The following is a 26,065-nucleotide window of genomic DNA, read 5'->3' on the forward strand; positions in this document are numbered from 1 at the left end:
CGCAGCGAGTAACAGACTAACAAGGATGCGAGGCCCAGTTGAGAGACGTATCCGCTACTGGTATATCACACCCTTCAAGGTGAACGTGTGGAGTTGTGGTCTTCTACACCAAGTTTTTTAGCCTTTGATGCACCGGAACGCATTCCGCCGTCCCAAACTCCAATGGTTCCAGGAACCAGGAACCAGGTCGGCGAGCAACGTCATTTCGAAAGTGCACAGCCACCAAAAATAAAACAAGAAACGAAAACAAACCAGCTTCATCCATCACACAGCTTCCAGCATCTCATCCAAAGAGAGGGAACTAAAGGCAGCAAATATATATCTAGTGTCCGACAAGAAACAGCCGGAGCTGGGTGGGAGTGAACTCATCATCAGGCTCTCCGCGGCGCCATATCCAAAAACCCACCCACCTAGATTGCTACCTAGCTAGTAGCCATGCCATTCAAAGACGCCCTCGCACATTTCAAAGCCCAGATCAAAGACCTCCAGCAGGAAGGACAGAAGATCCTGTCTGGCGGCTCCGGCTCCGGCGGTGGCCAGCAACAGCAACAGAGCCAGTACCATCAACCTCCACCGCAGCAATATCCCGGCGCACAGCAGCACCAACAGCCGCCACCGATCCCGGAATCCACACGTCCCAACCAACAATTCCCTGCACAGCAGGGCCAGTCGCTGCAGCCGACGATATACTGGCGAGCACGACTCGACCCAGGGACGCCGGTCAGCGCCGAGTGGGAGCACAAGCTGGGCAACAACAACGGGTGGGGAAACAATGAGATGGAGCATTATACGGCCGAGGGGGAGAATTCGTTCTTGTAAGTTTTGTTTGTTTTTCCCCAAAAAAAGAGCCCAAGACTTGATCGTCAAGGTCGAGATGTCGAATGGTCGAGCGCATGTCAGACCTCGAGGGTCGTTTTTCTCTTGCTTTCCTTCTTATCATTTTTGTTCGGGTTTTGGACATGTTGGCTGGAGACGAGGTGGATTCGCTTCCTGTCTTTGGGAGAGAGAGTGTGTGGCAGAAGGATTAGAGCGTATTTTTGCTCAACGGCTGGTGTGCGGTTATTTCTGGGCAGAAAAGCCCCCTTAGCAGGCTCGATCTCAGGGGAGATACACGGTTCTCGTCGTTGTTTATTCTGTCCCTGAAAATCACGTCTTCCTGATCTCCTCTTCTCCCCCTATCCCAACCCCCCCCCCCTCTATCTCGACACCACTGTCTAACATTTTCCCTCCCCTCCCCGTTCTTTCGGTTCTTAAACAGCACACCGAACAATCTCCTCGTCCTACGCGCCATCTCCACGCCGAACCACCCGGATCCCGCGAAGAAATACACATCCGCACGACTCGTCTCACGACAACGCCTGTCGCGCTCCCGGGGTAGCCTGGTGGCCACACTGACGCTCCCCTGCGCGGGCGGGATCTGGCCCGCATTCTGGCTTCTACCCTTCGAACCCTTCACGTGGCCCACGGACGGCGAGGTGGACATTGCCGAGACCTGGAACGGCGACGGCGTCAACCACAGCTGCCTGCACTGGGGGTTCTACACGCCGCAGGACACGAACAAGCACCGCGTCGTGGCCACGCCGGTGCAGGGCATGAACGCCGGGAGACCCGTGCGGTTCGAGTTCGCGTGGATGCAAGGACAGGGACAGCGGGGGAGGATGGTCTGGTGGATCGACGGGCAAGCCGTCATGAAAGCGCCCATCCCCGCGGGGACGCGGCCCATGGCCGACTTTGTGGTGCTGCTGAATATTGCCATGGGCGGCAACGTCTGCGCGGGCCGGATCCCCGCGCAGGGCACCTATGATATGGTCGTGCACGAGATGAAGATGATGGAGGAGCCCGAGGCCGGTGGGTGGGCGCGGTTCGAGAGGGATTGGAGCTGGGTTAGGGAGGGGAATACGATTTGAGTGGAGGGCCGAGATGTTAGGGCGCTTTTTTTGGGTGTGTTCATTGAGCGTAATGATCCGACGACCAAGCTGGGCTAAAGAACCAGCATATTTACTTATCTACTCTGCTAGACCATATACGTCTTCTGTCCTTATCTCATGATGGTTTCTATGTTGAATGTATCTGCTCGGGAATAGCATCAATCACCACCCATTTGCTTCGGTTGGAGAATAGATCCACACGCGAGAACGATATCGAGATCGAATCACATACAGGCTATTAGATGAGTGAATGTGATGATTCCATTAAGATTTTGTTTTGGAGGATTTGACCTCGTGCTGTACAGATGTTCCTGCTAAACCACCTCCAATTGCGTATTTCTTGTCGTACTTCTTCCTCAGTTCTGCTGCGCAGACATCCTATTCATCATCCATTACTGCACTATTATCGCAGCCCATATCATCACACCACCCTTCACAACCCAATAGGTGACACTTTAACCAGCTTGGTACAAAGCTGGTCCCGCATATACATAACTGTTATATAGTCAGCAACATTCTCCATTTCCTCGGTTCCTATTGCCAGGACTTACGGATTCACCATCGACAGATTGAATGGTGTGACATATGGGTTCTGACTTGTCAAGGCAATGAACATAGTTCCGTTGGCGGCGGGACTGTGACAAACTCATTAGCCAGTGTTCGCAAATACTTAAGCTCCCAAAAAGGCGGCTCAAGGATGCACGGGGAAGAACTCACTCTCCAGCAAAGGTCGACATATTGGGCTGAACGACCGCGCCAGTGTTGCCGCTGATGTTGACTAGTGGAACGAAGGTGGCATTGAGTTGGGTGACGAACATGGCATAGCGGGGCGCATCGGCAAGAGGTGATCGCGCGGTGATGTAACTGTTATTAGGACCAACGGTCTCGTTCACATTGCCCCACGACAACTGAATGGGTCTTCCAGGGTAAGACAGCGGGATGGACTTGTTTTGACTGATAGCTGGACCACAGTCCGAGGATTGACCCTTGGCGTTGAGACACAGGTTACTAGAGGCAATGCCGGTAGTATTCAGAGGGTTAGATCCAGTGGTGTTTGACATGGGACCAATATTTGGGTTCGTCTTAGCTGGGTTGGGATTATTGATGATGGTGAGCGGAGGGAAGTTCTGCCATGCCAGACGAGTCGTGTTCGCGGGACAGCTCGAAATATAGGGTGCCAGCAGTGTCCACGCCCACGATTGAGGAACACCGGGGATGAACCACAGAGGCATCGGGAACAATCCATCGAATTGCCGGAAAATCATCTGTTGGCGAGCTTCGGTAGTGATAGACTCAAGGAGCAGCGTGGCAGACTCTCGCGAGTCCAAGTGACCCAAAAAACCGTAGACACCGCTCTCACCGAAACGCGTCAATTTCTGGCAAAAGTCGATAAACTCCCGGACGTTGGTGTAGGGATAATTATAGGTACATTGGGGCGGAGCCGCAGGTCCCAGGATGTTGCTGAGCAGCGTTGCATGGCCGACCTCCTGATCCGCCATGAATTCGATCAAAAATCGATCCTCTGCAGTCAACCCAGCATTGGTGAAATCCTGCACGGAGAATCGAGCAAGACCGTTGTGGAAAAGGTCCAGCTCAATCCATTCTTGGTACAGAGCAAGAGTCAACGACTCGTAGTCAAAGTCGGACAGCGGGTGATAATATGGCAGAGTTCCATTGGTGCCTTGTCCGCCCGCTGGCTGGTACGGAACAGGCATGCTGGAAGCTTGCAGCAACCCATTGTTGTTGGTGTATGTGACCGGCAATGGGGCAGCAGGAGCGATCGACGCAGCAACCGCGGGGGCGCTCAAAGCTCCCGTCACCGTCGGACTCGGGCCGTTGTAAGGGCCATGAGAAGTCGGACCCGTCACTTCACTGCTTCGAACAGGAGGAATGGGGGCGCTCGCAGGGGTGAGAGTGAGTTGAGGAGCAGGGGCAGCCACTGCAAGAGCACCGAAGCCCAAGAGAACACCCGCGTAGGACTTCATTGTCACGGTAGGGATAGAATACGAATTCTGGAGCGGAACGAGGATCAAGAACCATCAAAAGCTCGATTGTGGGAGTTTGCGTGAATTATAGCTTTCCTTTGACCAGACTCGTTGCCCAACAGCATGACCTCAACATTCCGTCGAAACCGACAGCATCCGGGTGTCAGATCCATTTCGTCCACATTTGTCCAAAAGCCTGTGGACACGAGGCTCGGCAAGCATCAGTCGAACAGTTCTTCCAACACATATTCTACCACATTGAGTGATTCTCAGCGAGGGGCGGGGAAAATGTAGCTGTCATGGTACGCCACACGAGGATTTCCGGTGCCCAAATCCCCCAATGAATATGCCACGGCAAGTCGACAAAGACAGCTCTTTTCGAGTCGTGACGTAGTCAATGATGCTTGAGGCACCCGGGGGAGGTTGGAGAGGCTCAAGATGTAAGACGAGGCTGCGCAAGTCCGTGGACCAAGAACTCCACTGGAGATTTTTGTGTCGCTTCCGAGTGGCAAGGCCGCAATAGTATAGGAAGAGAGGGAAGAGATGGAAGCGAGGCAAGGAGAGGAGCTGCAGCTGCTGTCATGACGTTTGTGAGTGACCCGGATAGGCTATCCAGGAGCTGGATCCAGCATTAGCCCATGTCCGTAGGTACTGCAACACTTACCTGGACGGTACAAGTCAGCTTGTTCCCCTGCTCTGGAGGACTTGGGTCCCATCCAGTCGTCGAGGAGCACACCGTGCCTGAATGCATCAACCAAAGAGGAAGCATGGCTTGTACCGTGTTGCAAGGATGTGAGTGAGGGGGAAGTGAGGGAAGAGAGGGAAGTGAGCAGAAACCCAAGAATTGCCCATGCATCGAGTGAGCAGCGCACTTTCTGGGCATGACTGGAAGTGCGGAGGGAAGGATAACATGTCCGGCCCAATCACGTCCAGCCAATATATGGCATCATGACTTTCGGGCTTTTGGTGATTTTTGGTGATTATGGGTGACATCCTGGCGAACCCAAACAACCAATACAATGGGGTTTGAGTTTTGCTTGCGGTCAAGATCACCAACATCCTTCCCATGTAGGATGCACGCGGAAGAGTAGTCAAGCGGAGCGCGTAAGATTTACTCGTCCACGTCCGTGATTTCTTTGCTCTTCCTTCCATTCCCATCGCTTTCCGGTGATCGTGATCTCAGCTCGCTCGGTGCAGCTGTAGCATCAGCCTCAGCAATAGCCAATCTCCTTTCGAGGAAACGCCTTGTGATGCAGCCTTGATGAAGAGGGTTTTTGGATATACACATATATGATGGTGCGCGGGACCCAAACAGGCGAGAGAAATTGGACGCGCGCACGCATCTGGTGAGCAGGTCAGATCCGATACGAGGTAATTGTACACCATCGAAGAGCAGCGTAAGACGCTGGGATGAAAGACGATGATTGAGGCACGGGAGGATCCATGCACTTTACAGTCTCATCCTGTCCCATATGATACCGAGTACAGATATTATGTGTAAGAACGAATCAAAGAAAAAGGCCAAGAACTCGCACTTGTCAGGCCAATGCTCAGCTGAAAGGCCATCGAGGCTCGGCGTGGATCCAATCGAGACAGCCAAACCCCTGAATAATGGGACACCCAAATGGACATCCAAATGGACATCCAAATGGAGAGCCACTGTGAAACAAACACTGAAAAATTAATATTGCACCATCGCGTCCATCTGCTCACGCTGCAACCCATCAGCGCCAACGCGTCAATGGCACCACGGGGGCGGTCGATGGTATCGATGGCATCTCGGGTGAACAGCCTCTCTCCAATTTTGGATGCTTGAGCACCCCACTGGGCATCCACTGGGATCTTGCTCCTTTTCTCACGTTGTTCTGGCAAACTCGCACCAAACTACCCGCCGTGATACCCAAGCGACGGCGTCCATCCACTCCACGGCCATCGACCAGTCTACATTGGGATCTGGGACAGGCTTCTAGCGACGCCGAGATCCTCTGTGGCTGGACTCGGCGCGTCCCACTGGCTGAGGGCCCCCGGTACCTGCGCAAGCCCCCGAAGCCTTAATTTGAGCCTGTGGGAAGCCTCTTGGTGCCTTTCGAGTTTGAAGCGAAACTCTCCTTTCTCCTGACTGGTCTATCCCCCCTGACGCCCTCCCCTGTTGGGTGTTTGTGGCCTCGCCGTTGTCCACCATGGGTCCATCGCATTCGCGGTAGTGGCCAGACATGGTGTCTGATGGGCAGCGCTGGGGAAATTGCACTGGGAATACTGTGATTTTAGCCTCTATCGGTGTATGGCTTGTCGAGCCGGCTCCAATCTCCCTGGCTAGCGACTACAGTACAAGAAGCTCAGGACGCCCAAAGCCATCATCTTCTTTCCTTTCCTATACTCAAGCTGTGACTTCAGTATCCTGCAAAGCCCTTTGACTTCGGTCGTCCACTCTTTCGAGTTCAGCTCACCCACGCTCGTTCAAAGCACCCACGCCGACGTCCTTCGTTTCTTCGGAGTTTGTATTTTTTCTCGATTCCGGTAATTCGATATCAATCCGACCAAAAAACAAAAATGCGCTCCTCCATTGCCGTCGCTGCCGGCCTCGCTGCCGTGGCATCTGCCGGAACCACCACCATCACCGACACTGTCGATGTGACCATCACCTCGTGCGAGCCCACCGTCACCAACTGCCCCTACAAGGGCGGCTCTGACCCAACCTGGGGCGACTGGAGCAGCGTCACTGCCTCGACCACCTCCAGCGTTCCCGTTGGCCCTGCTTCCAAGCCCACTGGTGGTGCCTCTTGGGATCCGTCTGGCACCTGGGCCGACTGGTCCAGCGCCAGCAGCTCCTCGAGCACCCCGGTTGGCCCTGCTTCCAAGCCCACTGGCGGTGCTTCCTGGGACCCGTCTGGCACCTGGGCCGACTGGTCCAGCGCTACCACGACCACCCCGGTGACTCCTGTGTCCGCAACCACCACCGCTCCTTGCGGCAGCTACACCGCTACCACTCCCCCGGCCTGGTTCTCTCTCCTGCCAACTGACCAGCTCAGCTCCATCCAAGCTCAGTGGACTGGTGCTCCTCCCTCGGACTGGTGCTACTGGACTTACAGCACTGGCTCCCTCACGACGACCGCCACTCCTGTTGCGGCCACCAGCACTTGGCCCGCTGGCTCTCCCAGCGGCGGTTGGTCTTCCCCCGTTGCCGCCGCCTCCACTGGCACTGGTGCTTGGTCTTCTCCCGTTGCTGCTGCTTCGACTGGCGTCTGGTCCTACTCCGGGTAAGTCTTTTGTGGGAACTCGTCAAGAAATGAGAAATGCTAACGATCCAAACAGATCTGCCACCCCCGTCCAACCTGCCGTCGCTACTTTCACTGGTGCTGCCAATGCCAACACAGGATCTTTCGCCCTTGCAGGTCTCGCTGCTGCCGCCGTTTTGGTTATGGCATAAGCGAGGGTTATCTTTTACGAAGGGCTTTTGAACATTTTTCTGTTACGATCCACATGGCCATTGCATTTGCAGGAACAGCAAAGAAGTCCTGCTTGATACCAAGGAACAAAGCAGCATGTCTGGGGAGGTTGTCTATGTGAAGGAGAGCAGCGAGTGTTTCTGTAATTAGTTGCAAGTGTGCATGGGTTAGTTATTTGCATGATTGAAGATGGTCCCTTCTTCGCACATTATTTTTGCACGCAGCAAGGAGGTGCTGGCTTGACCACTGTAGCCAGCATTGCGTAATACCTGTTTACCGGAAGATCTCTTTGGATTGTGTTTTCTTGTCGTCGATCATCTGTCCTGTTTTGGGACTGTGCCGTCTGCTGTAACCCGTGCCGTGAACTTTGTGTGAAGACCGAGAATCAGGGGGAAGGAGAAGTGGAGGTGGCGGGCACGAAGAGGTGGATGGATGTCTGGGAGATTGGATGTGGCCGAAATTAGCATGTCGCAAGACGCCACTCGGTCCTCCTTGACTCGCACGCACGCTACCTCGTATATACCCAGCTCGCCAGGTACCGAGTCTTCTTGGATTCTCACACCTTCCTTCTTCGATGAGGAGTTGAAACACCATGGTTAGAGGGCTTGGCATTACTCATAAACAACAGCAACGCTGCTTTTCCATTGGGGAGGGAAGATTGAGCGCCGCTTGGGACGGCACTGTGATGCCGCATGCGAAATTGGCACCAGCAATCTCGCCTGGATCGTGTGTCTTTGGGCAGGTTCGCACGTGGCAATCTCGTGATGCTCGCATTTCTCTTCCCCCAGGAAAAGGTGTTGATCAGTGGTTGTGTTCAAATCTGTGGGGAAGGTTCTGCACAGAGGACAACGGCTGATTCTCGAACTAGACCATCTCGATTAATTTCCCACCCCGAACATCTTCCCGTGGACACTGGACAGGTATATGGTTGGCCCTCTCCTCGTTTCAGCCGCTTCACCCTACGAGTACAAGCACTTTCCATCATGAGAGATCCAACATCTGTTGATGGGAGGACAGATGTAACCCAAGCACGGGCCGATGCCCCTGGGACGGGCCCCGGGCATCACACACTTCAAATATGATACAAGATCCCCCTTGTGGACATCATCGACATCCCACTGGGGAAACGCAAGATTGATCGTGTGCGCACGATCATCGACGGTGTGTTTTCATTCTGCATGGCGGCTCGCGCTGAGCCAGATGGAGAGTTACTTTGCGCTGCTGACTCCTGACGCGCCTGAGGCATTATTCCATCGAGGCTCCAAGGGCCCCCAGCCTAAGACGTTTGCCAGCTTGGACCCCAAAAACAGCCATTTTGATCGCCAGGCTTGGGGCTAGTGAGGCTGGGCGGGTGGCCATGTGAAGGCTTGAGAGGCTTACTCCGCCCCCAGCTTGTCAGCTCTAAACTTGTTAGGGGCAATCTTTGCAACGGCTTCATCTGCGAAGGAAGCCTTTCGTTTTCTTTTCTATTACAACCTGATCAGAAGGAACACTGGATCGCGGAGAGCCTCCCGCCCATTACCGCGACCGGCGTGCAGCAATCTTCCTTTTGGACTTTTACTGTTGCCGTCACATGCTGATAAATGTTCGCTACCAAGGTGGGCTATTGAGAGATCGTGAGCTCATGGGATTGGGAGTAGAAGGGCATTGCTGCACAGCCAGGAGAAACTTTGCTTCCCTTAGCCCGCCTCGCTGCCACAGTGCTACTATGTATTCTTCACTGCGGTCGCGACATGCTGGCCCCTTCTGCTATGATTATTCTGACGCTTACCGCTTACTGACAGTCGCTGCCCGCACCATTTACTATCAATGGACAGATCCAGTGTTGGCGCGGACTCTGGTGTAAGTCTGACAGTTTCCAGGTCGCCGATTACGAAACGATGAGGGTTGTCGAAAGTTGCCCTTTCGGCCCATCAAACAGTTAAACTCATATGTCGCCCTTCGCCATGGCCTCACGGAAGCCGCGTCTATCTTCACCCTTCGACGAGCGGCCCGGCTGGTGGCCAATATCTTCTCGTCGTCTGCTTTTAAATGATCTGCCCCGAGGGTCACCGGATGCCGCCAGAGGGAACTTGAAAGATCATTGTCGTCCTTTGAGATTTCTTTCACTCTTTCGGGCAGCCTGATAAGTCAATGATCGTGGTTTCTACCTGTCTTTAGGACTCGATTGGCCATGATGACTTCATCAAACAACAATGTCTTCAGTCAAGTCCGTTCAAAGCTGCGGCAATCTCGCTCCAGCATGATGCTGACAGGCTCGACACATACTCAACTCGAGCAGACCAATTGGGAAAATGTTCCGGTGGCATTTCGCCCAGTTGAGAGAGCAGAGGTTCGATATGTACATGGTTACTATTTGGATCGACCACTTCCTGGACCCCCTCCACGCCCGCGAACAACATCTCCTCCAGCCCTCGAGCCTCGGGCAGTATTGGATATTAGCCACCTCAGAAGTCCTACACCTCGCACACACCGCAGCAGGTCGGCTGAAATGGCGCAAAGGGAATGGACAGGATTTGATGGCCATGAGTCGAGCTTCCAAAACAAGAGGGCAAGTGTCAATATTGCCATTGCCCTGCCGCCAGACCATCTCGATCCTCCTCCACCGTACTCTCGCTACCCTTCTCCGCCATCCACACATTCTGATCCTTGGTTGGGTCCGCAACCTCCTCGCGTCCACGAACAGCCGTTCATAAAACCCTACAACCCAATCGATTATGTCCGTCAGCCGAGTCAGGTTACGAGACGGCCACCTGAGGAGGTACCCATCATAGCTGCTCCGCAGCCGCCCACTCCGGTATCCCCCCTTAATGCCCTGGATTTGCAATACCTGGCTATGAGACACCCGCCAGCCGCCGATGGCAATGTTACCATCGACGGTCTTCTGGATCATCCTATGCTGCAACAGAGGTGATTCGCTAGACTCTGACGTCGTGGCAAGGGGTTTTGGAGGGGCTGGGCGGGGCGAGGCTAGTTTTGACTGAAAAAGCAGACCCAAGTCTAGCCCACCACAGAGGAGGATATCCGCACGGACATGCGTGCTCGGACCATGGCCCATCCGGGTCCCTGCTATACATCCCCGCGTGCATGTCTTGGGAAGGCAGGAGGAGGCACACTATTCCCTGCCACGAAAGTCGCGGTCTTGTGGAATGCAACGCGCAAGGAGAACCCCCTTCGAACCACGATTGTGGGATGAGTTACGTGGTATCATTGCTTTATATGGTGCTCTTCGCCACAGGCAAGTTCGATTTCAATCACTACTTTCGCTCTTTACTTTTTACTCAAACACTCCTTTGACTTTCCACGTGTACTATCCGTTGCCGCTGCCATCCCGGCAAGACATTCTTTCCACAATCGCGTGACAGAGATTCACTCATTAGCTATTTCAAATGGCGCCGATTCTTTCCATCGGCGCAATTGCCGACATCAGTACTTTCAGTGCTCCATCTCGACAGCTTGTCTCTCGCGCTCTACCCTCCGAATCCCTCGTATCCGCAATTATCGTCCTTTCGGTGATCTCAACGCTTCTGCTCGGCAGCATGGTCTTCGTGTTGGCCAGAATCTGGAAACAAGTGGTGGCCAAGAGAATTAGTTCAGTACCATCCCAAGCACCCAAGAACGAAAGCGGAATTTCTGAGCGGAAGCAAAGTGACTGGGCCAGAAAGAATAGCAACGTGCTCTGGTCCATGTATATCGAAGAGGACGATCTGAAAGCTCAATTCGCCGTCTCACCCAAGTCGAGGCTATTCTCAATTGGATCTGTCTCCACCGTTGATCAGGGAAGGTGTCCGCTGGAGCGGCGCCATTCGGATAGCAATCCATTGGGCCAGCACAGGATTGCGGATGACAAGAATCCCAAGACGGCGGCGTCAACTACCGACCTTCGCAGTCGAACTCCATTTGAACACCAGACAACCCCAACCAAGAATACCGCTCGTGCGCGGGCGCTGTCTCAACCTAGCAACCACAAATACAGCACTTCCATCGAGGAACTGGCGAAGCGCAAACAAAGTGTACCCGCACGGATCGATGAAGAGGTCTTTGGGGGCTACGAGTACTATGGAAGCCCATGAGTGCGAAAGTTGGAATGTTTCTGCCAATGTCTGGGCGCGGTGGTTGACTAGAGGTTTATCTCGGGACTATTCCTCATCCACGACACTCACCATTTCTACATGACAGTCTTTTTTAGAACAATACCGATTCTGCTCCACTTTGCAATTCATCGTATCCATGCTTCGGCGGCGTCTCGGATCACCTCATCGAACGTCGGGTCACGTGTGGCGGTCCCTGAGAAAATGCGTTAAGGTCCTCAAAATTCATTCCTCATCTCTATTCGTCACCTCACTCGATGCCTCTACACAAAACATTTGACTCTAGACCATGTGTACCTCGCAGGAATCCCTTGCGCCAATGATGCTGAGGCATTGGCCTGCATGGGACCCCATTGCTCAGCCCAGGATGGAGGACCATGTGTATTTGTGTGTGCGACGCTCGTGTCTGGGATCCAATGCTGTGAGCTTCAAGATGCCGATGACGAGATGGCGAGATGACAGATCCTCTTCTATATTGTGATCTGCTGCTCCCAAGAGATAAGTTTGCCTTCACCTGCTCCTTCCCGTCCAAATATCAAGGTTGTTTGCCAGTTTCACTTTCCCGTCACTGTGTGGAAAGAAGCTCCACAGCTTACATTTTTGATACTTCAAATTGTGAACCCGCCAGCCTCTCACCTTGACATTCTTGTGCTCATCTTCCCGCTGTATTCTCTGTTCCGTCAAGAAGTCTTCAGAAATGCTACTCAACGCCTCACACAAGCTCAGCTTTAGCGGCCTCCCCCCGGATCTGCTCGATGCCTATGTACGGTACAAGAAAAGCACGCGTGCTCTTCTGACCTGGTTCCTCCAGCACAGCCCAACGCCAGACAAGCCAGTCAAGAGCTTGACCATCAAGGACCTCGAGTCTCTAGCTCAGGTGGCGTCCAAGAAGATACGTTCTCTGCCCGATGTGGTGCACTTCTACTTCCGCGAGACGATTTCAGATCGCAAGAAATTCAGCAAATATTACAGATCCCAAGTCGGTGAATCTTCTGACGATGTCGAAACGATCAATCACGAACACTTCACTGAAACGCAAGTCGTGAATTGATGGCGTGTCGACCTCCTGCTGACTTCATCCGCAGTCTCACCAAAATCTACAATGATCTGTGCGATTGTTGTGGTGACCCCAAGCCTCGGAACCCACCACAGCGCAAATCGCCTTCGACATCTCCCGTCTGTCAGCCACTTCGTCCGGTCAATCTTTACGAAGGCCTGACCGTCGAAGATGTCCAAGACCACGAAGGACAAACCCCTGGTGGGAAGGGGCCTTCAGGGCAGTCTAAGCCCATTTCATCGCCACCCTCCGCATCTGAGGGCCAAGACCTAGACATTTGTCTTGCAGATGATGATCTGGGCAACGCTCTCGAACTGGCAGCCGTCGCACAGGTAGGGCAACCGTGAATTGTATGAGCGTCTCGCTAACGAGACTAGCAAATTCACGACATCTCGAGGTCGGTCGAACAATATTGGAGACTTGTTGGAGAGGGTACTCTGTCTTTGGCATCCGCATCTTTCATCACCAATGTCGCTTTTGCGTTGCTGCGCCAGGTCGTCAGTGGTTTGCTCCAACACGACGAAGACTTTAGCCTGGCAGACCTCCGTGATTTGTGTTCTTCCAAGCGTGCGGTAGGTCAAAGTGAAGGTGGTGCGGAGGACCCGACGCGCACAACGCAAGCCCTGCTGGATCGACTAGGGCAAATTGAACAAAACCTATCAGATGTCTCGAACGGTAAATTGCCTGTGGTTAACACATCTTGCGCCAGCTGTGGCCATAAAGAGGCTCAAGAAGCCCAGCGGAGGGTCATCAAAGAGGATGCCGGCAGCCAATACCTCTCACCAGCCATTATAGAGAAGCTTGTCCTTTTCATGAACAACAAAGCAACAGAAATCGAGGTCATCAAGACCGGGACACCAGTCTATTGGGATGTGTGCTGCTCCATTTCGAATTCGAAGAATACTCAACAGTCTTGGTTGGCTGTTCTGGGAATGAATCTCCTGGTCCAAAGCACTCAAAGCTTTCTTCGATCCATTCCACAGCCACAAATGGCCTCACAAGGTCGTATCGTCGCGTTAAAGCTTGCACACCAAGCTCGCTTTCATCTCACCACGATCTTGAAGAACAAAGGTGCCTTTCCCTGCCGATGTCCTCAAACCCTTGCCTGTCACCTGCATGATTTGGAAAGTCAGCTGCATGGGTATGCGAGCTACAATTGCTGGGACCTTGTTTTTCAATCGCCATGGGTCGCCGGCAATCATGCCCTCGAAATGGTAGATCTGTGCCACTACTATGGGTTGCACCTGCTCAAATATCGGCATTACGTGGGCGCGGTGCTGCATTCTTACAACGTTCTCAGGCAACTGGGCGGGCTAGAGGAAATCCCGATCCTGGAAAGTCTATGCGTTCAATTTGGCGAAGTCATGTTTCCTGCGAATAAGGCGCCAAAGTCCAACTTTCGCACATGTTGGGCGAGACACGTGGGCGCCAGGTTGAAATTCGAACAGGGTCACAAGGGCAGGAACCGGCATGACAACTGGTGCCTTGCTATCCCGGCTCATGCGGCCAAGGCTGCAGCTGGATTCGATATTCCCACTCACCACCACAAGCACATGACGGGCTGTGTGTTGTTCCGCTACAAGCACCAGAACTACTACATCAGTGATGCTCAAATACAGGCGCTTAATCCCCCCATTGTGCGTAGTCGCCAAGGTCGCGGAGAGTGGTCAACAACGAGGATGTGCAAGGCAGATGTGCAGATCGTTGAAGCTGCAGGCCAAAATCCAAAGCTATTGCCGCTGGCGCTGGCGACGCATCGATTAATCACCACGGGTAACTGCGGGCTCCTTCCTATGGCCCGGGTGAACCTCATTGCACTGTTTGAGCGATGTCTCAGCGTGGTCTCCCAGTTGTCGGACAAGATGCATTCTGACAAGGAGGCTGAGAAGGGGATCAACTGCATCTGTTTCTGCAGTGAGATTTTCAGCGCCGCAGATCGTATTGTTAAAGGCAGACGAATGGGGAAGCTCGAGGCGTGGAATGAAAACGAACGCAAGCTCATTGAGGACACGAAAGAAGCAATTCAAAAAACATTTGGCTCTCTTACAAAAGAAGACCTGTTGTGGAGTATCTGAGGCAGCGTGGCAGGCCCGATCAGCCTCAATTTGTCGGCAGCTGGTGATGCAGGTGCCACGAGCTGGAAGGGCTACTCAGAAACGCCCGTCTTGCTGTCGTTCGGAAGCGGTCTCTACTTTTGGGTTTCGAAAGGTTCAATGTGGTAGGGGGAGAGTATTGGAGGGAAAGCTGGAAAGTTTTGTTGCAGGGTGGTCGTTGTGAAACCAAAATTATGATGGATGGTTTATCATTGCCCCGTAAAGTCTGCCTCGCTTGGTGATCAGGTAGTCACCCTTCCACAGACTTTAAACCCATATCGTCTGTCGACATGACAGCCGAATTGAACTTGTCCGAGGTAGGCAGTTCAATGTGAAGGTTGTTCACTGTAGCAATGCCCATGTTGACCTCATCCGCGTGCAGTTCAAGGACGTGGCCGCCAATCTTCTTGTCCTTGTCAATGAAGTGCATATGCTCGCCGGCGACGAAGAAGCCCTGCCACGCCGCCGGCGAGCGGAATCCCACAATGGTGCCCTCGACGTTTTGATATTCTGCGACAAACTGCTTCTTCCCCAGCTCGCTGAGGGGCTGGCCGTCGTACTCCTGGCCCTTGACCGTGCGACACTTTATCCGGTCGAACACGCCCTGGATCCGGTACGACATGAACAGGTTACTCGCGTGGTCGTTGAACTTTTCCAGCACTTTGTCGATCGCGTCCTTATCCTCGAGACGGGTCGTCAGGGTCCGCTGCGAGCGGAAATGCGTCGCCGCCGCGTAGGGGATCTGGTCCGTGGGTGAGGCCACGCGGATCTGACCCTCGGCTTGCAGCTGGTACACGGTGCCGTCGAGCAGGAGCAGTTCGCCGTCCATGCGCACGAAGGTGCCCAGGCCCTGGTTTCCTTTTTCTAGGAGTTGCGAGACGGTGATGCCGCTGTCTGAGACGCCGGACATTAATGCACTAAATAGACGTTCGTTTGTTTGTTTAGCGGTAATAGCCAAAAAGACCAGGGCGGGTGGGTTTGTAGGAGACACAGCCAATATTCAAGTCGAGGAAAACCATTGCGTTCGTGGGGGGGAAGCAAGGGGAGGAAACAGAAACACACTCACTTGACCAGGGAGTATTGGTAGATCTCGTTGATGGCCATCTTTTTTTTGTCACAAGTTGGAAAATCTTCTCAGATCGCCGTTGGGTGGGATTGCTGGGGATATGCCACTGTGATTTTTGTTCTCTCTTCTACTCTTTTTGAGTGGCCTTCGCTCGTCAAGTCCTGCCACCGCGGACTTTTTCGCGTTTCTCTGTTCCTTGGATCTTGCCGTGGCCTTTTCTTTCCCCTTCCTCTTTTCCCCGTTAGTTTAATTCACTGTTTTATTAAAGAGTTTGATGGCGTAAGTCGTCGGACAATCATCAAGCTCCCCGAGAGTACCTGGTAGCAGCGAGGTCGAGATAATACCGTGAGGAACGGTGTGACGTCTGGTCAGCGAAACGATTCGCCCTGAATCGCGGAATACGACGCCTGCGATGGCTCTCGCTGTACCGGAGTGGAAAACGGGGATGGCAGCCCCAAGGAATAACCGGAAGCCCGATTACATCATCCATTCATCGCAATTGGCAATGGACGAGGCTGTTGTTCTTCCTTTAACCGGAGGAGGGTGTTTAGATAGATAGAAGAACTTCCGTATATGTCTGTGTGGGAGTGTGTGACCGAGTGAGTTATATATATTTTCAGTAATATTGTTCACGTCCATATCAGTTTGTCCTGTCTCCGGACCATCCATCCTCCTTCCTTCTCCCCCCAAAGCCTTTGCTGCTCTACAAGTTCCATCTGCGCCCACCATGAGCAGCGACGACACCGTTGCCCAAATCATCGTCAACAGCCTGTACAATGCCGGCGTGCGCCTGGTGTTTGGGGTTCCCGGGGCCAAGATCGACGCCATCTTCGACTGCCTGATGGACCACCCGGAGATCAAGCTCGTCGTGGCGCGGCACGAGCAAAACGCCGCGTTCATGGCCGCCGCCGTGGGTCGCATCACGGGCATCCCGGGGGTGTGCATCGGCACCAGCGGTCCCGGGGCGTCGAACCTCGCGACGGGGCTCGTGACGGCGACGACGGAAAACGACCCCGTGGTGGCCCTGGTGGGCTCGGTTCCGCGGCACATGAACCTCAAGCGCACGCACCAGAGCATGCGCGCGCTCGACATCCTGGGCCCGACGGCGAAGGCGGCCGTGGGCATCGACGTCGAGGACCAGGCCGCCGAGGTGCTGGTCAACGCGTTCCGCACCGCCAACGCCGCGCCCAAGGGCGCCGCCGTCATCTCGATCCCGCAGGACGTCGCGAGGAACAAGTCGACCATCCTGCCCTTTCCCAGCGCCGCGTTCGTGCCGCCTCTGTACGGCCCCGCGGCGCTGCCGAAGCTCGACCAGGTCGTGCGGATGATCGAGGGCGCCAAGTTGCCCGTGCTGTTTCTGGGCATGAGGGCGAGTAGTCCGCGCGTGGTCGGGGCGGTGCGACGCCTGCTCTCGAAATTCCCGCTGCCGACAATCGAGACCTTCCAGGCCGCCGGCGCCGTGCCCAGGGAGCTGGTGCACCTGTTCTACGGCCGCGTGGGCCTGTTCCGGAACCAGGTCGGCGACAAGCTCCTCTCGCGCTCGGACCTGGTGCTCGCCGTGGGCTACGACCCCGTCGAGTACGACGCCAATCTGTGGAACCCGCACGGCGCCGCCAACATCGTGCACATCGACTTCACCGCCTGCGACTACGGCACCTACTACCACCCAGTCCAAGAGCTGTTGGGTTCCGTCGTCGAGAACATCTCGTACCTGGCCGACCACCTCTCCCGCATCTCCGAACCCTCTACCATCTCGCAACTCTGTCAGGGTCTGAGCGACGAGTATACCCTGTGGCAGGAGAGGCCCGAGGCGAAAGGCTCATCGAACCCGGCGGGGCTGGTCCATCCGCTGCATTTCATCACCACCTTGCAGCGGATGGTGGACAAGGATACTACTGTCTGTGTGGATGTGGGTTCTGTGTAAGTTTTGGTCCCTCCTTCGCGATCTGGATTCGGTCTTCTCGTCTCTCAGTGTGCTCCCAAAGGGTGTCGGGGAAGGGAGAGGAGGGAGACAAGCCGTGGCTCTACACTCCATTAAAGATACCGACCCCTTCCTCTAACGTCCCTTTGTTCTTGTGCAGGTACATCTACTTTATGCGATTCTTCTTCGCCTACGAGCCGCGCCGGCTGCTGTGGTAAGTCCCCCTCCCTCTCAAAATGAAAAAAGATCCACAACCAAAAATGATATCCCATATCCATCATAATGACGAAAATGACAACTGCAGTTCCGACGGCCAACAAACCCTCGGCGTCGCGCTCCCCTGGGCCATCGCGGCCTCCCTGACCCAAACCCCAACGCCCTGCTCTGAGAAAGTAATCTCCGTCTCCGGCGACGGCGGCTTCATGTTCTCGGCCCAGGAACTCTCCACGGCCGTCCAACAAGGGTGCGACATCACGCACGTCATCTGGAACGACCACGCCTACAACATGGTCGAGTTCCAGGAGGTGATGAAGTACGGGCGCGCCAGCGGCGTCAAGCTCGGCGGCGTGGACTTTGTGGCATTCGCGGCGAGTTTTGGCGCCAAGGGGTTCCGTGTCGAGAGGGCCGATCAGCTTGAGCGCACGCTCGGGGAGGCGCTGGCGTATAAGGGCGTGAGTATTGTGGATGTGCAGATTGATTATTCGGGGAATATCGAGTTGGCCAAGAATGTGATTGCGGATGAGTGGAATTGAGATATCCAGTTCAAGGTCGGATGGAAATCCCTGGTCTTTCCTTCCGTTCTCAGGATCTGGGGAATTTTGGGGGCTGATTTGCATGGCTGACCGTCTGATGACTGACGAGGACTCACTGGTTCACTCTGACGAGATGGGATGGGATGGGTTACATGAGTACGGGTATAATATGGAAAGTCCCGTCAAAACTGATAGAGACAGACACGAGACAAACTAAAAGTATGACACGAAGCAACGATTTTATAATGGAAAACAATACTCTGTGGGCCTGGCACCAGCTGCTGAAGATGGGCGTGCTCTCTACCAACCCCTTTCTCTGTTCTCCCCTCGAGGTAAATACACTTCCGTCTCAGGGATGAAGCCCTCTGTTGCCCAAACTTTTAAGCTGTTATACCAACCACCAAAACCAGCGCCGCAGATACCCTGGACAGAAAATCACACAGCTGCCTGACTACCTCATTTGCCCCCTCTCCCTCTCTGGCGCTGCAACTGCCTGTACACCATGGCCGTTCCATCTGGCGTCATTAGAAACTCCGTCCTCCACCCGACAACGTAGTCCTCTCCAGGTCCATCATCCAGTCTCGCACTGTTGTCCTCCTCTTCCGCAGGGTCTAAATCTTTGGGGTCCAAGTCCGCAGGCACAGGAGCAACAGCGGAGAATTGTGATGCAACGCCCACAAGATCTTCAGCCACCTCATCAGGCGCAACCGGTCCTTGCTGGGCCACCGTCGGTGTTTGATGCGCAGTCGTTTGTCGGTTCTTGGTACCAGTCTTGCCACGAGCCTTGTTGACACGGACGAGGATTTCGTCGAGGGCGGCTTTCTCAAAGAAGCCCAGACCCACCAGATCGTAGCGAACGTGGAGAGCAAAGATGAGTTCCTGCATGTTGATGTCTTGGCTTGTCTCGTAGAACTCTCCAGTCAGGGCCTCGAGCTCCGAGCGGGCTGCATCTGAGTTGTTGAGGGCTGCCGGAGGGACATGTCGGAGGAAATCCAGGACGTAGGATCGGAAGGCATCGTCTGGCAAGGTTGCGGTGGTGCTTGACATTTCGGCGTAGATCTCCTCTTTCCCCTTGACGTAGAGTGGTCTAGTGGATCGCCTGAAGCAAAGGTGCTTGAGGTCGCCAGAGACGAGTCAGATTCGCCCTGAAACGTGCTACGTTAACATGACATGTCCAAAAGAGTTGGCGGGAGTCTCTCGTACCGATATCTCTTGATCCTATATTCCTGAGACGTCGTCGAAGCCGTCGAGAAGCAGACCGAGTAGAGCGTCGACAAGCAGAAGGTGCGAAGTCGCAGACACGACTTGGGTGGCTGAGGCTGAAAGTACTCTCAGCTTCGCGTTACATGCTGAAAGCAGTGATAAAATCGTGGAGGCAATCCCATTTTTCGTGAGGCTCTGCCGAAATTTGCATAAGACCACGATGGTCAGCACCAGGAAGGCTTTCCCTCGCTTCTGTTGAGGCCCATGCCTGCGCCTTCCTCAGTCATTCAGAGGCATATGGCATGATCAAGTGAAAGAAAATGCTTTGGAGAGGCTCCTTCCACATCAGCAACACCTTAAGACACAACAGAGGTGAGTAACAGAGACAAATGCAATTCCATGGTGATCTCCTCCAGTCTTCCTTGTAGCGCAGCTTTAGAGGCCGCCAGATAAGATTCTATTTCGGCCACTGTATAGACGAGCCGGCCTGAAGGCGCTTTTTGGTGCCTTCAGCTGCAGAGTCGGTTCCGCGAAGCATGACACTTGTTTTTTATTTCATGCATCATCGCCTTCATCATAACCATTCGAAACCACTGTGAACCGCACATAACGAGACCGATCAGGAGAGATGATTACTTCGATATCAGGCCAGATCCCGAGTGGCTTGTGACGGGCATCAGAATCCAACTGCGAATCCATGCTGTCATCCTGAAAGTCAGACTGACGGTCATATTGAGGGTCAAACTTGACAGGAACAAAAACAGTTACTTTGTCAGGACATGACAAGTCAACCATATTGGCATGACCGGGATGGTGATACTGGTGGGTTTCGTCACTGGTCGAATACCAAAGAGCAGCATACATCATCCGAAACTGCCTGGACATTATCTTGGCAAGCTGGTGTTCTTCGCCTGTAGGTTTCTGGTCATTGATTCCCAAGATAAATTGGCGAACCAACCCGTACCATTGGCGCAACAGCTTGTGGAGCTGGCGAAAGCCAGAACAGCGACTGGTCCATTCGCTGTGGCGAAGTGCATACGAGAACCGCCAGCGGAGGATTTCAAAGAACTTCCGTTGCATTTGGCCGGTATTGTGGAATGTCTCCGGGAGATGTGGTACGCTCTGGTCAAAGGAAATGGTGGGCTCCGTGCCGGGAAGAAAGATGGGAGTTCTGAAGATGGAAACCAGTGTCTCGACCTGCGTAGCAATTGAATAGGTTGCCCTGGTGGCCGGAGTCCACTTGGTATGAGGATCATTCATGATGCGAAATGCCGCGGCGAGATGCGACAAGCCTGCATGAGACCTAATATGTGGATCCAGATGCTCGTAAACGGCGATCAAGACGCAACACAGGAGCAACGTATCCACACAAATCACGTCTTTTTCTCGGTTGAGCCAGGATAAAGCTTGCAGATACTGTTCAGATGCAAAGGAGGGCTCTGAAACCCAGTCACACGTGCTCCTATACCTTCCAGCAAGGGCAACCGCAAGGTGACGAGCCGCCGGTATCGACGTTGCACACTGTCGAACATGACGAAACCAAAAGTCCTGGGCGCTAGTGGCAAATGTCCATTCTGCCATGGCGGGCGTCATTACTTCACGGAAGTATTGAAAAGCCCAGCGGTCGTTAGCCGGGCATTGTTCTGTTGATATAGCCCTTGGGGCGTGCGCAGAATCGGGAAAGGTCTCTGATGACCTCTTCCCGGAAGGTTCAAAAATCCAGACTCTGCGAACAACATAGCCGCCACAGTGACGACCGCTCCGCTTGCATCTCAGACAATTTGGCTTCTCCTCGTCGCACTTTATGTGTCTTTGTTTGCAGGTGAGACAGCCAGTAACGACTTTGGAATGATGTGCTCGCTTGTTGGAACAATGTTTGTCATTGTTGCTCGGCAGACCTGATGGGTTGGGTTGCTGTATCGTGGTCATTGTGATGATGAGGGCGCAAGTTTCGGGCCTTGCGCTGGGAATTTGTGCTCAAGGATTTGGTGTCTCCCAATGTTCAAGCATCGACATTTGTATCTCATTGCCATGACCGGCGCTTACCAGCTGAAAGTCCTTATAGAGGCAGCATTATCCATCAAGAAATTCTCCTTAGGCTAGTATGGGAATCTAGGTGGTAAACCTGCCCCTTGTAGACTCGACGTGGCTTACAAGCAGGACGCAAATCGCCGGATGGGAGGCCTGAGCGACCTTGCGGAATGAGATTGGATCTCCAAAGACTGCAAACCTTGGGGCTGCTTTGCCGTCAAGACCTCTAAACGAGCGATTCGCGCCAATGCCCTTCCGGATGGAACGCTGCTGAACTTCTTCATGGGCCTCTCCAGAGAGTGCAGTGGGTGTTGACCTGACCGCCCGTGGTGGGGGATTTCAGGCGTGCTACCGACCAGGTTGAATAGAGTGGTGGTCGCGGCAAGTCACACAGGGGCTTAGGGATCCTCGATTGGCCTTTTCGGCGAGATTCCGGCACCCTGAGAGCCTCATGCGAATACGGGGGGATGTTCAGGCCTTAATGGATGGTCTTTGCTCACACAACCATGTTTAGGGCACCCGTCCAGCCGTCTCACCGGGTTTGTGTGGCTCGCCTGGGACTGTGGGGACTGCGATCATTAGCGAAGGGTTGCGCACATGGATGCTTTCTTATTGAGTATGGGCATGGAAGCCAATCGAGCTAGGTGAGCCTTTCGCCCATTAACAAAGAAGTTCCCGGGAGGTTGGCAGAAAGACAGCACCCGGAGAAACGCGATTCGCCAGTGCACGGGCCGGAACTTTGCACCGGGCGATTTCTCACGGCACACAGGCGTCCCATGTTCAGATCGATGAAGGACGAGCATGAGTTACATGGGATGATCCAGATGACGAGCAGGAAAACACTACGAGGCCCCAGTAAGGAGAAGAAAAGTGCCCAGCCTCGTGCGACGCGAGCCTATCAGGGTTTAGGCCAGCCTCGCCATCACGCCTGAGCTTGTTGCAACCGACCAACAGCTTCGAGCACTCATCTCAAATCCCTCATCTGGTCCTTTCGTAGTCATGTCGGACAATATCCTGATCCCAGTCCCGCATTTCCATGTCGAGCTCGCCGCCCTCGATGCTCTACATCCGTAGGTCTCACCAAAACCCACGATCATGACCGTGTTGCGGGACCTTCGAAAACTCCGACCCTCCGCTGGCCAACTTGTTAAATGCTAATGGCAGACCAGGGTTCACTACAGCCGCCGCCTTCTCATCTTTCGCTGTGCGTCACTTTCTCAGCGGGATGCTCAGCTGGCCGCCTTGAAGGTTGGCTTACAAGCCCTTGGCTTGCGGTGTGCTATCTTGGGTGGCATCGTCACTCCTCTACAACCTGCAGAGCTCAATGGGACCAATTCCAGTCCGGACTGGCGCACGATCCGCCCTGACCGTGGCATTGAACTGGTGGTGAAAGACCTCAGCGAGGAATTGCCTTGTTTCGAGGAGCTTCAAGCGTCCGGGTTTCCGATCACTCGACTCACCTATGACCTGCTTGTGCCTGTGCCTCAGGACATTGGCAATGACAGGCCTTACGCTGCCTGCAAGATCCAGTTCAGCACAATCAAAGGCGGTGCTATCCTCACGTGGGCAATGTCACACTGTGTGGCTGACGGCAGCGGGAACAACGAGCTGATGCGCGTCCTGAGTGAGGCTACGAAGCTCGCACAAGGGTGCGCTACGGACGACGTGCTCGCACAGGCTGCCGCCTCGACGCAGATGGGGTTGGATCGGAGAATCATGCGTGGCATGTCGAGCGAGATTCCATTCAGGATAGAAGATCATCCGGGATATATGGCCAACCCGCCAAACCTGCCACCCAGCCATCCTTTCGAGGCCACGTCGGCCGAGGTGTCTGTGCTGTTCTACATCCCCGCAACTCGTGTAGCGCAGCTCAAAGCCGATGCCACACAGCCGGGCGCACCACCGATTTCGACACACGATGCAATATGCGCCCTGATATGGCGGAGTCTCATCCTGATACGCAGCCAACGTCCCGCCGGAGCTCGGAACGTCCCCGCATCCACGATAACCAACCTATTCATGCCCTCGGATGCCCGCCGCCACCTGGATCTCCCGCCGTCATACGTCGGCAACGCCGTCTACCAACTCTCCGTCTCACTCGAGCTCGGCACCCTCCTCGCCCCGCGTTCCGGGCTGCAGGAAGCTGCCAGCGCGGTCCGTGGCGCTATCACAGCCGTCACTCCTCCTCTCGTCCGCAGTGTCATCGCCGAAACGAACGAGAGATGGGTGGATTGGGCATTTCTGAGCAGTTACACGTCGACCGGAGTGGCCATGGGCACAGACTGGACGAGCTCGGCGCTCTATCAACAGGATTGGGGCACCGCATTCGGTGGAGCCCCAGTGAGGTACAGATATCCCAGCGAGCCCGGGGTGAATTGCATCATGCCCAAATTGCCAGACGGCGCTGCAGAGGTGATAGTGAGTGTAATGGAAGGCGAAGTGGACAGGTTAAGCAGCGAGGAATGTTTTGGGAAGTACATCGAGCAGCCCCTCAAGAGTTGATTGCATCTAGCTGGGGGAATATCAGCTTGTCATCCACGGAAACGCTCTTCTCGGAGAACCACGCTCCGGCAGAGATCGCTTTTTGGCTCAAGGCAGGGGAGAATGTTGGAGTTCCAAAATCCTCTTGAGACGTCTCTAGCAGGCCTCAGTCTCTGACAGAACAAGATGGATTACAATCACCACCAGGACCATGTTTGCCATGGGAGCAACCGAAAGAAGATTGAAGGGCGAGTACGCCAGAACGCTGAATGCCACTGGTTAGGTAAGACTCTCTCCGTTGGGTCCTCAAGCCAACCTGGCACCTGCTTCGTGGCGCTTGCCGATATCAAGTTAGCAATGCATAGCATGGAACGGAGTAACGATGAAGCACAAGAAAACTTGATCGTGTGAAGCCAAGGGGCTTGCCCCTGGCAAGAAGATGCCATCAATTCAAGCTCATATGCACTCTCTTTCGGCAACATGATAGCCGTGCTCATTCGCAATCGCCGGACGCCAGCTCGCTAAATGCATCACTGTTCATTCATGACACGCCGTAAACAATGCCCCTTCACCATCTCAATGCTATCATATCCCCGATCAGTCCAACCGACTCCTAGGAAACATGCTGCTGGACAGCCTCTTTCGGGATGACGCCCTGCGCCACAAAGATGTCAATGAGGCCCTGCAATGGCTCCATGTCCTTCTTGCTGATCAGGTCGTAGTACATTGCGACCGTGCAGAAGTGGACGAAGCAGCTGTTCAATTCTGCGTGACGACCAATGTGCCAGAATGGATCGGTAAAGTGACAATGATAGAGGTGCGCATAGCAGCGGAACATTTGCTTGATAATCGCCTTGACGTCCGCATGGAAGTGTTGAGGGAAGCCTGATGACTTTCCGGTCCATTCGTCTTGAGCACCCACGAGAGTGGTTAAGGGGAGGTTGGTAGGGGGCGCAGCAATTGGCGTGGTGGCCGAGGGTGTGGCAGCGCCAGTGTCTCCGGACATGTACGAGGTTTGGTCAACAGTCGGTGGAGGTGCGGTAGGGAAGGTCTTCTCATCGTGGATTTTGCCAACGATCCAGCGTTGAACCCGGACGATGTACTGAGGTGCGGGGATCTTGGCTGGTCGGCCATTTTCGAGCCAGGTGTAAGTGAGACTAGGAAGAGTCAATTGATGAAAATTCGCTGCTTGAAGGTCGCTCAAACATACCGCCCAGCAGACATTGTAGGACATTGCTGCTCATTGCAGAGTGGCAATCCGGTGTTGGTGTCAACCTCCTGGATGACTTGGATCATGCCGGTGAGGAGTCGGTTCATCTCGACCACTGTGCGAAATGAGCTTCGCTTCACCAAATTTGTAAGACTGCATGTCAACTCACATTGATGGGCTAGCCATTCTCCAAGCTCGACATTCTTCGGCTGTGCAGCGAGTGTGAGGAAGTTCCCCTTGACCGAGCACTTGGCATATTTCTCATTCAGGAATTTCTTGGGCTCTTGTTCGACATAACCACTTTGCTCACTGAATGTGGATGAGATGGAGGGCGAATTGGTCAGAGGAGGAAGAGGAGGGGCTTGCTGTGAGATGGGAGATTGAGATTGGCCATTGTTGTACTGAGCCTTGAGGTTTTGGTTGGATTTGGTGTTGGCTCGAGTGAAACCTTGACGACTGGGAGAAGGGTCAGCAACTGTGGCATGTTTCGTAGGACTGACAGGGCGCTTGAGGCCTCGCAAAGCAATCTTCCATTTGAATTTGCCCATCTTGAATGCGTAGAGTAGCAAGGACAAGATCAAGACAGTTCGTGTCGGCGGTGAAAGTAGAGGAGTTTGAAAATCGGGGGAAGTTGAAGATGGCCGGGCTAACTTACACGCTCTGAAAGAAGGTTGCCATATCGGTAGATGGACCCGCAAAGGGTCGGGCAATACTCTCGATTGTTCACAACACAATTGCTTGTCGTCGGCGTGGTGGGAATGGTGAAAAGGAGTAACCAGTTTAACTTGTCGACAGCGAGGA

At 54.1% G+C, this 26,065-nt stretch overlaps 12 protein-coding genes across 12 annotated transcripts; 7 read left to right on the plus strand and 5 right to left on the minus strand.

Moving 5' to 3' along the window:
* Positions 1-435: 435 nt before the first annotated feature.
* Positions 436-1,907, plus strand: Z520_07079 (uncharacterized protein; the record flags this gene model as incomplete). Its single annotated transcript, XM_016777578.1, has 2 exons — positions 436-815; positions 1,259-1,907. The coding sequence occupies 2 exons, from the start codon at positions 436-438 to the stop codon at positions 1,905-1,907; spliced, it is 1,029 nt and encodes a 342-aa protein (XP_016631088.1).
* A 476-nt stretch (positions 1,908-2,383) lies between these two features.
* Z520_07080 (uncharacterized protein) lies at positions 2,384-3,913 on the minus strand (the record flags this gene model as incomplete). Its single annotated transcript, XM_016777579.1, has 3 exons — positions 2,384-2,423; positions 2,480-2,563; positions 2,646-3,913. 3 exons carry the CDS (start codon positions 3,911-3,913, stop codon positions 2,384-2,386), a joined length of 1,392 nt encoding a protein of 463 aa, XP_016631089.1.
* Positions 3,914-6,463: 2,550 nt separating this feature from the next.
* On the plus strand, positions 6,464-7,340 carry Z520_07081 (uncharacterized protein; the record flags this gene model as incomplete). Its single annotated transcript, XM_016777580.1, has 2 exons — positions 6,464-7,170; positions 7,226-7,340. 2 exons carry the CDS (start codon positions 6,464-6,466, stop codon positions 7,338-7,340), a joined length of 822 nt encoding a protein of 273 aa, XP_016631090.1.
* Positions 7,341-9,535: 2,195 nt separating this feature from the next.
* Z520_07082 (uncharacterized protein) lies at positions 9,536-10,273 on the plus strand (the record flags this gene model as incomplete). The annotated part of the gene is made up of 1 exon (XM_016777581.1): positions 9,536-10,273. One exon carries the CDS (start codon positions 9,536-9,538, stop codon positions 10,271-10,273), a length of 738 nt encoding a protein of 245 aa, XP_016631091.1.
* A 475-nt stretch (positions 10,274-10,748) lies between these two features.
* Z520_07083 (uncharacterized protein) lies at positions 10,749-11,432 on the plus strand (the record flags this gene model as incomplete). Its single annotated transcript, XM_016777582.1, has 1 exon — positions 10,749-11,432. The coding sequence occupies one exon, from the start codon at positions 10,749-10,751 to the stop codon at positions 11,430-11,432; it is 684 nt and encodes a 227-aa protein (XP_016631092.1).
* A 715-nt stretch (positions 11,433-12,147) lies between these two features.
* Z520_07084 (uncharacterized protein) lies at positions 12,148-14,582 on the plus strand (the record flags this gene model as incomplete). The annotated part of the gene is made up of 3 exons (XM_016777583.1): positions 12,148-12,492; positions 12,603-12,839; positions 12,885-14,582. 3 exons carry the CDS (start codon positions 12,148-12,150, stop codon positions 14,580-14,582), a joined length of 2,280 nt encoding a protein of 759 aa, XP_016631093.1.
* Positions 14,583-14,850: 268 nt separating this feature from the next.
* On the minus strand, positions 14,851-15,510 carry Z520_07085 (uncharacterized protein; the record flags this gene model as incomplete). The annotated part of the gene is made up of 1 exon (XM_016777584.1): positions 14,851-15,510. One exon carries the CDS (start codon positions 15,508-15,510, stop codon positions 14,851-14,853), a length of 660 nt encoding a protein of 219 aa, XP_016631094.1.
* An 883-nt stretch (positions 15,511-16,393) lies between these two features.
* Positions 16,394-18,339, plus strand: Z520_07086 (uncharacterized protein; the record flags this gene model as incomplete). Its single annotated transcript, XM_016777585.1, has 3 exons — positions 16,394-17,586; positions 17,748-17,801; positions 17,892-18,339. The coding sequence occupies 3 exons, from the start codon at positions 16,394-16,396 to the stop codon at positions 18,337-18,339; spliced, it is 1,695 nt and encodes a 564-aa protein (XP_016631095.1).
* A 456-nt stretch (positions 18,340-18,795) lies between these two features.
* Z520_07087 (uncharacterized protein) lies at positions 18,796-19,386 on the minus strand (the record flags this gene model as incomplete). The annotated part of the gene is made up of 1 exon (XM_016777586.1): positions 18,796-19,386. The coding sequence occupies one exon, from the start codon at positions 19,384-19,386 to the stop codon at positions 18,796-18,798; it is 591 nt and encodes a 196-aa protein (XP_016631096.1).
* A 711-nt stretch (positions 19,387-20,097) lies between these two features.
* Positions 20,098-21,123, minus strand: Z520_07088 (uncharacterized protein; the record flags this gene model as incomplete). The annotated part of the gene is made up of 1 exon (XM_016777587.1): positions 20,098-21,123. One exon carries the CDS (start codon positions 21,121-21,123, stop codon positions 20,098-20,100), a length of 1,026 nt encoding a protein of 341 aa, XP_016631097.1.
* Positions 21,124-22,572: 1,449 nt separating this feature from the next.
* Positions 22,573-24,075, plus strand: Z520_07089 (uncharacterized protein; the record flags this gene model as incomplete). Its single annotated transcript, XM_016777588.1, has 2 exons — positions 22,573-22,643; positions 22,743-24,075. The coding sequence occupies 2 exons, from the start codon at positions 22,573-22,575 to the stop codon at positions 24,073-24,075; spliced, it is 1,404 nt and encodes a 467-aa protein (XP_016631098.1).
* Positions 24,076-24,667: 592 nt separating this feature from the next.
* On the minus strand, positions 24,668-25,812 carry Z520_07090 (uncharacterized protein; the record flags this gene model as incomplete). The annotated part of the gene is made up of 3 exons (XM_016777589.1): positions 24,668-25,211; positions 25,265-25,379; positions 25,434-25,812. 3 exons carry the CDS (start codon positions 25,810-25,812, stop codon positions 24,668-24,670), a joined length of 1,038 nt encoding a protein of 345 aa, XP_016631099.1.
* Positions 25,813-26,065: the final 253 nt, after the last annotated feature.

Source organism: Fonsecaea multimorphosa (assembly GCF_000836435.1).
Source record: "Fonsecaea multimorphosa CBS 102226 unplaced genomic scaffold supercont1.14, whole genome shotgun sequence".
Lineage (NCBI taxonomy): Eukaryota > Fungi > Ascomycota > Eurotiomycetes > Chaetothyriales > Herpotrichiellaceae > Fonsecaea > Fonsecaea multimorphosa.